Source organism: Eutrigla gurnardus (genome assembly GCF_963514095.1).
Source record: "Eutrigla gurnardus genome assembly, chromosome: 17".
NCBI lineage: Eukaryota > Metazoa > Chordata > Actinopteri > Perciformes > Triglidae > Eutrigla > Eutrigla gurnardus.
Genome location: NC_139928.1, coordinates 18,296,512 through 18,307,031, shown reverse-complemented (window position 1 = coordinate 18,307,031; position 10,520 = coordinate 18,296,512). Strand labels below are relative to the sequence as shown.

The following is a 10,520-nucleotide window of genomic DNA, read 5'->3' as shown; positions in this document are numbered from 1 at the left end:
CTGTTGACAGATACCCCTCCTTCCTAAACAGCAGAATCACCCCGCCCCGACGTGAGCTCAGTTAAAGGGCCGGTTCACACTAAAATCACAACCGTGAGGAGCCGTCTGTTGCTCTCAAACGCGCATTAACCGGCAAGGTGAGTGGGGCCCCTATGGTGGTCTCTCCAGACGAAGCTAGACTAGTTTAATATCAGCGGCGGGGCTTTTTTCTCTCCTGTTTTCATATATAGTCGTCACATTGCTGCACGCGCTCAGCCGTTTTTTTTTTTTTTTTTTTTACCGCAGTGCATCTGCAGCATCCTCCGGTCTGAGCGGCAGAGGTGCCGCGGTGGCGCAGGAACAAAACGCCGTCAACCGTCACTGGATCTCTAATATTAGCTATTAGAGGCGTTTGTGTGTGTGTTTTTTTAACGCTCACGCAGTTTTGTCCTGCAAGGCCGGCACGAGCCCATCACCTCTTCCACGAGCGAAGCGGGGGGTTGGGGTCACGTCTTTCCACATTCGTCGCCCGTCATCGCAGGGGAGGACAGCGGTGTTGCCTTTTCTTCCGCGGAGGCCTTTGGAGGAGAGGATGCCTCTATTTCAGGACAGTAGGCTCTGATTCCAGAGATCCGATTATTAGACCAAATAGATTGATCTGTGAGTAATAGGCCTACTGGTACGGTGTAGCCTGTCAAAGAAAGGTAGCCATTTCTTATCATAGAGCATGCAATTTAATTATATATGCACTGGTATGTAAGTGTACTGTAGACGGAAGCTTGCACGCTGCACAAAAAATACATTTGTCATAATCTTTCTGCAATTTTCCAACATAAGAGAGCAGCATGATTGCTCTGGGTATCTCAGATTAAGACCTCAGTGGGGATAAAAAGAAATTAATCACATCTCAGGGTGTTGATCTGGGGAACAGTTTGAGTCGGACATCCAGATTGTTTTATATGCAGCTTGATAATTAAAAGCAGGGGAAGAAAACCACCACTTGAAATCCTCGCTTACAGAGATACATTAGGGGGCTGTGTCAGAGGCATCAATAATTTGTGGCAATACATCCTGCAGTCATAGGAATCTGCTGCAGGCCGGGGGGCGGTCAGGACGATACACACATTCAGGCGTATAAGGGAAGTGCCTGTGGACGGATACATTTTGCACTTTACAACGCTACAGCAGCCGCTTGACACATTTGGAATTCGCTCCGTCTTCTTGAAATATAAAAGAAAAGCTTTGTTCCATCGTTCAGAGTGTCATGACATTTGTTTAAAGTTTGAACAAAAGTCTTTTGGTGCTCCACACGAAGGGGCGTTGCTGTCAGAATTGGTACATTTCGGGGCTCCTCCTCTAATAACAGCTGCTGGAACATCTGGAGACATGGCACTGTTAAAGATCCTGCTCATCACGCTTCTCTGCACCAAGACTGGTGAGTTGACTTCCTGCACCCTTTATGGTTTGTGGCTACATCACGTTAAGCCAGAGTAGTGAGTGTCTTGTTGTTGTTGTTGTTGTTGCAGTGGACTGTATCGGGGCCTGTGCAGAGGTGGACTCCGACACTGAGGCGGTGGCTGGCAAGGGCTTCAAACTGGGCTGCATCTCCTGCAAGAGGAGGAGAGAAGTGGAGAGTACGGCCACCGTGGAGTGGTACTTCAGGGGGAAAGGAGAGTCCGACTTTGCTCGCGTGAGTGCAAATTCATCACGGAGGACCTTCTTAGTCTGATGCCAGCACAATTTATTTTAACGCTGACGCGGCACATTGTGGAGTGCGGGACATATTTGTGCTTCCAAAGGAGTTTTAGTCGTGCGCGCATCCATAAAATCACACTTGTGCTCAGCTGCATTCCTCAAGACACAAGCTTTTTATAAATGCGTAAATAGTACACACCCAAGCTCTTAGACTCTCTTCCTCTCTCTCTCTCTCTCTCTCTCTCTCTCTCTCTCTCTCTCTCTCTCTCTCTCTCTCTCTCTCTCTCTCCCGCCCACACACATCCGCCCTTGATCCCATCATAGCGCCCAGTGCTAAGGTCACAGTGATGTTCAGAGGCAATCAATTGTGATATTTTACACCACAGGCATCATTAAAGCCCTGAAGATGACACACGGCTGTTTTTACCTGTTTGCAGCTGGAGTCCATGTTGTGATCATGCAGCTGTACAGATGGTTCAGTCTAGCTTTATCCAAATGATCCACGAACGTGATATCTCAGGAAGGCCTGGAGGGAATTTGCTCACATTTTTGTTCAAACGTCCACCTGGACTCAAATATGAACCACTAAGAATTTGGAGGTCAAAGGTCAAAGTCTCTGTGACCTTACCTCCACCCCATTCTCATTGTGCCAAACAAAGAGACTTAAACCTAACTGTACGTAGTTAGGTTTCGTTCACTAGACCTTATGTTTTGTAGCGATATGACCCAATTTAGCGTATTATTTGTTTATTTGCTGATTGTTATTTTTTTTCCTTTTTACAGATTTATCTGTTTATTATTATTTATCCTTTTTTTTTCTTTTTACTTGTTATGCTATAACACACCCTATTGTCATCACTATAATGATAATAATAATAATTATAATTTAATTGGGACAGCAAAGATAAAAAACTGTCTATACAACAAAATAATAAAGTAACAAAATGACTTATTATTACAAAACGATTCATTTTCTGTCACAGCAGGACTTTCATTAACCTTGTGGTTGTTTCCGTGGCGACAGATCTACACCTACAATGAGAATGGCCCAAGCATCGAGGGCGATAACTTCATGGATCGCGTGGACTGGAACGGCAGTAAGAGGAGCCAGGACATCCAGGACGCGTCCATATACCTGCTGAACGTCACCTTCAACGACTCGGGCACCTACCAGTGCCTCTTCTACCGCATCCTCTTATACCAGTACTACGAGTACAACACCGTGATCAGCAAGGTGGTCCACCTCACTGTGGTCCCTAAAGGTAGGCGACGGTGGCATCCATACATGTCACTGTAGTAAAACAGCAACAATACATCCTCATTTAGTCATTTTTTATGGTGAATTTGAGATAAAAATGATAGGTTTGTGATGCATTCAGGTTTAAAACCTAGCAGTTTCAGATGCACATGACTATAATTCACAGGTAGCCTGTATCTGGATTCCTGAACAATGAGAAATTAGGAAGAATATGATGTGGTTAATACATTTTTCATTCTTAATACATTCTTAGAATGTATAAAATGACTCTGAACTTACTTTTAATGGGCTGAATTTCAGAGGTTTTGCTTTGTCGGGTGTCTGATTTCTTGATTTCCCGGCGTTTCATGTGTGCAGCGACCAGAGGAACGGCCTCCATCGTGTCCGAGGTCATGATGTACGTGACCATCATCGGCCTGCAGGTCTGGCTCCTCATAGAGATGATTTACTGCTACAGGAAGATATCAGCAGCTGGGGAAGAAGCATTACGAGAAGCAGCGTAAGTATTGTCTGGATGCACATGAGCTCGGGACATGTGAAAACCTTGTAACCCCAGTGTTTGTTTTATTGAGGGATTTTACTAAGCAATCTAAACACTCAGTGTTTGAAAAGCAGACACTTTGGAGATACAAGGTTTTTATCCAGCAACATTAAAACACCAAGAAGAGCCCAAACTAAGTGCTGGAGTTTTAAGACAAATGCATTTGAGTGTCTTAAAGAAAGAAATCCAGTAACGATATATCTGCTTTTATTTTTAAAATTAACTATGAATCCAAGGATTCTTTAAATTCGATTTTTAAAGAATTGAGGATAAGATTCAGTTTACATTTGGAAAAAACAAAAGGGTTGTTTCTGAAACACCTCAAACACATATTGAGCACTTCCATACTGCGATTTTGTGTTACTTATTGGCCGGCATGTATGCGGATACTGATATATCGGTCGGGCTCTGATGCGCTAAAGAGTGAAGCATTTTAAACACCTACGTTTTGCAGAGTTCAGCTCGAATGTGTGCCGAAAGCAAGCTGGCTTCTTTTTTTTGTTCCATCCTCTTTGGTTCATATTCTTCTCCTCCACGTCTCCTCTTACAGTATCTTCTTCATTTTAAGATTATCATTGTGTTTGTGTGTTTTCACTTGTGTCTCTTTGTCTCACACTCCCCCCGTCTACTTGTCACGTTTTCCTCTTGTCCGTCTCATCCTGTCATCCTCCTCCCTAGTAAAAACCAAAACCTCCCTCCTGTAAGTCAAACAACAAGGAAGAAACATCCGTCATACAACCAATACCTTTTGCATTTTTTCACCCATTTCACTGTGCTAACATGAAAGGCTTAACATTGTTTCACAACGTTGTTGTTTTTCTCCTTTTCCTCCTAGAAATGCTGAATATCTAGCCATAGCGTCAGAAAGTAAAGATAACTGTGCAGGGGTGCAGGTTGGAGAATAGCACAGGTATGAATGTGACCCACATTAACCTCAGTTTGTTTCTTTGTTTAATTCTGTTTCTATAAGAAATATTCTAAAATTTAGAAAATATTGTTGAACATTTGAACGTTTTTATACACATAAAAAAACAATGTATTATGTGTTACTTTAGGCATGATGCTAGGTGGATTTTAGGCAGAGCTAGGCTAGATGTTCCCTGTTTTCAGTCTTTATGCTAAGCTAAGCTAACGAGCTAAGGTGGATTTTGGGCAGAGCTAGGCTAGATGTTCCCTGTTTTCAGTCTTTATGCTAAGCTAAGCTAACGAGCTAAGGTGGATTTTGGGCAGAGCTAGGCTAGATGTTCCCTGTTTTCAGTCTTTATGCTAAGCTAAGCTAACGAGCTAAGGTGGATTTGGGCAGAGCTAGGCTAGATGTTCCCTGTTTTCAGTCTTTATGCTAAGCTAAGCTAACGAGCTAAGGTGGATTTTGGGCAGAGCTAGGCTAGATGTTCCCTGTTTTCAGTCTTTATGCTAAGCTAAGCTAACGAGCTAAGGTGGATTTTAGGCAGAGCTAGGCTAGATGTTCCCTGTTTTCAGTCTTTATGCTAAGCTAAGCTAACGAGCTAAGGTGGATTTTGGCCAGAGCTAGGCTAGATGTTCCCTGTTTTCAGTCTTTATGCTAAGCTAAGCTAACGAGCTAACTTTAGTTTTGTTTGTTTTCTGAAAAGTATCGGTACCTATATTCAAATATTGAAGTATTTCAGTGCTTCTAGTGTTTATTGATGACCTAGATTTCCTAAAAACACATTGTTTTTGAATCAACGCCATTAAATCCATTAACATACGTTGTCTTCATCATCAGGCTTCTCTTCCGTGGACTGAAAACATCCTTCCACCCTCTGACCTGCATGGAGACGACTTGTCCAGCCGCTATCTTACCTTCTCCTTGACAAACAGCCCTCATAGCTACGACATACGAGAGCATGGAACCACCACTGTATATAGTCCCCTACGCCACAAAAGCATGTTCTGCTCTTCAACAGGAAACCATTATGCATTAATGAGCCACATTGTCAGAAGCATATGCTGTACATACAGTATTTCTTTACCTTTATGTAGTCACACATTTATATCAAATCAAAGTGGTATTACGGGCATCTCATGGACTTCCTTGAGGCTGATTGTGAAAGAAAGCTTTTTACTAAAATCACCAACTCATGTATAAATAAAGCAGCACAAACATGTTATGGGACTTTTTAAAATATAAAATGTGATGGAGTTCGATAGACTTGTCTTTCCAGTTGCTAGTTGCATTAAATAAAATCTTCCGATGTACTAATAAAAACTGACAAAAGGCACATGATGGAGACGTCTTCTGATTTGTCTGATCAATATTTCATGAATGAGATGAAATTAATGGCTGTTGGTACGGAAATAAAAACAATGCAGGCAACTTTCAGTCTTTTTTTAGTTCCTGTTTTATTTTCATGTCACTAAAGCAACCAGCTTTGTGCTTTCACAATCTTCCAGAGTTAATAAACCTCTATTATGACACGTTATTGGATTTACAGCCACCCCCATTCACTCAATCATTCCTAGATTTAAAGGAATAGTTCAACATTTAGGGTGATTGTATGTATTTGATGCTTAGACTGATACCTCGCTCACATGTCTGTGTGTTAAGACAGAGCTGGAGTAAAGGCGTGCAAGCTGTGACAGCCCCATGTTTAACTACAGGCTAGCTGTTTCCCTCGGTTTCCAGTCTTTATGCTAAGCTAGGCTAAAACCTCCAGGGTGGTATCGATCTTCTCATCCAAGGTGGACTCCCATCCTCTCATCAAACCCTCAGTTCATCGTCCCCTACAGCTGCAGGACACAGTCCAGGCCGGGGTACGGGGGCAGGTTGAGCTGGTACTTCCTCTCCAGGCCCGGCGGCACAAACCGGCCTCCCAGGAAGTGGTATCGTCCTCTGAACAAGGAGGCAGACTTCTTGGGAGCGGTGAGAGAGATGAGCATGTCGGGCTGCAGTCCGTCTGCACTGCCCTGCTCCACATCCCAACCTTTAAACAAACAAAACAAAGGACGTCACAATCCGCTCCAGGCTTCTTCTTCTTCTTGTCAGTAAATATGAAAAGTAGCCGTTGAGACCTCAGTTATTTTGGTTACAGAGGTTTTGGTCTACGACAGGAAATGCTTTTTTTATTTATTCAGTATTTGATTTTCAAGATATTCTATATTGGTCACACAGAGACGAATAGAAGCTCATTTTAAAACATAAAACAGCTGGTTCAAAACCACATCCTGGGAAACCACGTCGGGCAAAACGTGGTGTTCTTGGCTGCTCGGCTTGTGCAGAAGAATTGAGAATATTTTCACTTTTAAGCACATCTGTATTTCTGCATTTCTGCCCATACCTAATTTAAATATAATTAATATGCAGAGTAATAAGCTAAATGTCTTAGATACTGTTGTATCTGTAGCAGGAACAGCAGTGGAACACAGTTACTGTGAAGCAATCTGCACTTCTCAGAAGATGAATTCAGAAACATGGCAGGAAATCCATATTCCTGTGTGTGTGTGTGTGTGTGTGTGTGTGTGTGTGTGTGTGTGTGTGTGTGTGTGTGTGTGTGCGTGTGTGTGTGTGGAGACTGACCTGACGGGATGTCGATGCTGGCTATGGGGGCTGTCGTCTTCTTCAGCACGCCTAGGATGGAACCAAAAGGCTCTCGCACGGCCCCCTTAAAGCTGAAGCCGAAGATGGCGTCTATCACCAGGTTGTAAGCCTCGTCGATCACCTTCGCCTGAGGAATCAATTTCCATCCAGATCAATTGCTTTCTTCTTTGACACCAAAAAACAACAAACCAACATTTCATCACCAAGTTCACACGTCAAAATGTTAGAAATAGCAGAACTTGAAAACATCAGTGAAGGACTCATCATTAGTTCTATATTACTGGATATTTCTGACTGAATTAAAAACCTAATTCCCCCACAGGGATCGTTCAGCTGCACTAAACAGCCTCATTTAGCTGCTGCAGATCTAATGATGTCTAATCCAGTCCAACAGCTCCAAACAAAATGCACAGTCATGCCCTGAGCAGAAGAATTTTCTTCACCGCTGTGGACAAACACTGCTGCATTATTGATTAACGGCAAACCTCAGGCATCTCAGTCAGGAAGGGGATCTCCATCTTCTGGCACTGCGTGGTCAGACCCTGGAACAGAGGCTTGTTCGGTCTCTTCGGGTACAGGACGGTGGGCTCGTAACCCTGCAGCGGGACACAAAGGTCAAAGGGTAAAGTATGTCTTCATGTTGTTCAACGGCACCTTTATTTAGAAAAGATAAGTCAGTTCATTTAAAAAGTACATTTAAAACAACAGTTGACTCAAACTGCTTTCTAAAATTAAATACATAAAAGGCAATAAAACATACTAATAATAAAAGAAAAGTAAGATGAATTAGTAGTTATATATAATTGTAAAAAGTCTTGCTTTCGTTATCTATCCGTCCATCTGTCTGTAAACAGGTAATACTTCTAATACACTGGCAGATATTATTCACTTTTCTTACAAAAATAAACTGAATTATAACTAGAACTAAACAAGACGGGGGATTTATTTTCTCTAAATTACACAAACTTTAGAAATTCATCATGTTTTGCATCTGCAAAGTAGGAAAATAACTAGTAGCTACGGTTGTTTAATACATATAGGACGTACTTTGAAGTATCTTAGAAGTGAAGAACTACTCACAAAGAGCTTAAGATGTCGGGCACAGACCAGGCCATCGCCTCCGTTGTTCCCTGGTCCACAGATCACCAGCAGAGAAGGTCTGGTCTTGATCAGGGCACTAAGTGGATAAGCCTGCAGGGGGAGAAACCAGACAGTAAATCTAATAGAGCGCTGCTCCACAACTGATATCTGACAAGGAAAAGAGCTTCTTTACAGCAGCTACTCAACAGAACTGCTCCTAATGATGTGAAGTGAGACGTAATCTGCTTATTCCCGTTTTCAGGCAATTATAGTAAAAGGAAAAAATCAATCACAATGGCACGGTGGTTTTATGTTCATCTCTTCTGTGTGCATTAGTGTCTCCCGTTGTGTTTGGTCAGTTGCCTGTGGAGCAGTTTGAGCTGCAATAACTTGTCAGACAGGTGTTGTACAAATAAAGCCGAATGTTGAACAAAATTAGGGAAAGCAATTACTTCTTCTGAGAACAATGGCCAGCGTTAGAGACCAAAACCACATGTTTTTGAATGATCAAATACAACACATATAAACACGTTATGCCCTAAATGTAAAATGTAAAAATGCTCTAAATGTTATAGAGATTCCTGCTTCTCACAAGTACATTGTTTAGAGGGCTGCAACGATTGTTTTCTATTTCAAAATAAGAGCCCTGATTGACCTCTCACCCTGGCGACGGCTGTGGCACAGCTGAGTCCAGCCAGCTCCATCAGCTGGTCCACACTGAAGCCGTACTCACTGAAGAGCTCCTCATCGATGTGCTGCGCCTCCTCCTGCCTGCGGAGCATCTACAGGTCAGTGTGGACACACACACACACACACACACACACACACACACACACACACACACACACACAGTCTGAACATGTTTTTACTGCTCTATGCTCTACAAGATGTAAAACTCTACCCGAGATATTTGATGTTCTGAGCCATGGTGGACGCTGCCCTGCTACTGAAATAGTCCTTGTTGTGGTTGTTGTTGGCGGCGGCGGTGGCGGGCCGCGGACATGTCCCGGTCTGAGCGAGGACGGCTGAGGTCCTTGAGGTCACCAGGAAGCCGATCCCAAACAGAGCCCGCACGCTCAGCATCCAGATGGCTCTTGGAACAGAAAGGCAGCGATCCACACCGATGATCTGAAGGAAGTTATATTCATAAAAAGGTCCAGAAAATTAAAATAAAAAAACAGCTATTACAATTTCACAGAACTAATGCTGTAAAGATCAGTTGATCAAATGATTTGTTGATTTATTAAGCAAAAATACAAAACACATGCTGGTTCTCACGGCTCAGATGTGAGGATTTCTTACTTTATATAATTTCAAAGTAAATAATCTAAAGAAGATGAAGATGAAGACGTTAACTTGAGTTTGGGTAAACTGTGCTGGACATCTCTTAAAAGATTTTCTGACTAAATCAATGAATTGATCATTAAAAATAATAATATTTGAAATTGAATTAAATGTTTGCACATTTGAGAAGCTGGAGCAGCAATTCATTTGTCAGTTTTACATAAGAAAAGGCTGCTAATAGTAATTATTGATCTAGTAGTTTCAGTATTAGTATCAAGTATCAGTAGTAATATCAAGAGGAAAACATTAACAAGTCGAATTTCAACATAAAAATGAATTAAAATCTAAAAATGAGTGAAAACTGGGAGAACTTTTTACTTTTTAACCATTAAATTACGAGGTAAACTATATTAGCACTTAGACATCATGCTAATATGATTTATGTGATAAATCTCCATGTTTTCTTGTCGCACACAGCTCCACCTGCAACGCATTTAGAGCGTTTAGGAGAAAGCAACTAACGTTTAGTAGCAGTTTAAAAAGGAAACGCTTCAAGTTGTACGTATTAATTCGGTTTACAGGCCGGTAAGTTGCTAGCTAATGTTCAACTTTAGCTTCGTGACACTCACCGAACGTGCGCGAGCCCTTCTTCAAAACAACGTCACGCGCACGTGCCCTCTTATAAACGGCAACACTGCTCACAGATCAGTTTTATACTCATTAAAGCTCGCGGGGAGACCAACGATACTTGTAGGCCAAAAGTGTCTCCAACTTCCGGGTTAAAAAATGTAAACACTGCGCGTATTTCAAAATAAAAGTCCGATCTGGAACAGCGCGAATGGTGGAAGAAGTATTTAGATATTTTAGGTGTTTTATACCGGTAGGTGGAAATACTACACCATGAAGATCGAAATAAAAGTCCTGAATATGTGTTGCATATACATAAAGTTATATAATGATTTCAGAAGTCCTGGATTTTTTTTATACAATAAGATTTTATGTGTAATATTAACATAATAATAATTTATATGTATCACTCTGAAATCTGAAATAAACATTTTTCTTGGGTTGATGTTGTAAAAGCTGATGGTTCAGCTCGAAAATGGTCAAATACTTATTTTTTGTTG

At 41.8% G+C, this 10,520-nt stretch overlaps 2 protein-coding genes across 3 annotated transcripts; one reads left to right on the top strand and one right to left on the bottom strand.

Annotated features, from left to right (window-relative positions):
• The first annotated feature begins 1,350 nt into the window (after window positions 1-1,350).
• LOC311028284 (sodium channel regulatory subunit beta-1-like) lies at window positions 1,351-5,713 on the top strand. Of its 2 annotated transcripts, XR_014598703.1 has the most exons (7): window positions 1,351-1,414; window positions 1,506-1,669; window positions 2,699-2,936; window positions 3,290-3,431; window positions 4,152-4,173; window positions 4,309-4,383; window positions 5,218-5,713. XR_014598703.1 is itself a non-coding variant. In XM_084032741.1 (6 exons), the coding sequence occupies exons 1-5, from the start codon at window positions 1,366-1,368 to the stop codon at window positions 4,376-4,378; spliced, it is 663 nt and encodes a 220-aa protein (XP_083888867.1). In that variant the 5' UTR covers window positions 1,351-1,365; the 3' UTR covers window positions 4,379-4,383; window positions 5,218-5,708. The 2 variants fall into 2 exon arrangements, 1 of the variants encoding a protein (XP_083888867.1); XM_084032741.1 differs by lacking the exon at window positions 4,152-4,173 and having other exon boundaries at window positions 5,218-5,708.
• A 96-nt stretch (window positions 5,714-5,809) lies between these two features.
• Window positions 5,810-10,176, bottom strand: naxe (NAD(P)HX epimerase). The gene is made up of 7 exons (XM_084032740.1): window positions 10,023-10,176; window positions 9,011-9,237; window positions 8,772-8,880; window positions 8,110-8,220; window positions 7,515-7,625; window positions 7,009-7,156; window positions 5,810-6,415 (listed from the first exon to the last, which is right to left on the bottom strand). The coding sequence occupies exons 2-7, from the start codon at window positions 9,190-9,192 to the stop codon at window positions 6,216-6,218; spliced, it is 861 nt and encodes a 286-aa protein (XP_083888866.1). The 5' UTR covers window positions 9,193-9,237; window positions 10,023-10,176; the 3' UTR covers window positions 5,810-6,215.
• Window positions 10,177-10,520: the final 344 nt, after the last annotated feature.

Excerpts from the sequence above, each read along its gene's own strand:
- LOC311028284 (XM_084032741.1), top strand. The coding sequence starts at position 1,366 with ATGGCACTGTTAAAGATCCTGCTCATCACGCTTCTCTGCACCAAGACT. Across the intron at positions 1,415-1,505 it reads GCTTCTCTGCACCAAGACTG|TGGACTGTATCGGGGCCTGT; the intron begins GTGAGTTGACTT and ends TTGTTGTTGCAG. Across the intron at positions 2,937-3,289 it reads CCTCACTGTGGTCCCTAAAG|CGACCAGAGGAACGGCCTCC; the intron begins GTAGGCGACGGT and ends TCATGTGTGCAG.
- naxe (XM_084032740.1), bottom strand. The coding sequence starts at position 9,192 with ATGCTGAGCGTGCGGGCTCTGTTTGGGATCGGCTTCCTGGTGACCTCA. Across the intron at positions 8,881-9,010 it reads CAGAACATCAAATATCTCGG|GCAGGAGGAGGCGCAGCACA; the intron begins GTAGAGTTTTAC and ends GATGCTCCGCAG. Across the intron at positions 7,626-8,109 it reads CCCGACATCTTAAGCTCTTT|GGTTACGAGCCCACCGTCCT; the intron begins GTGAGTAGTTCT and ends GTCCCGCTGCAG.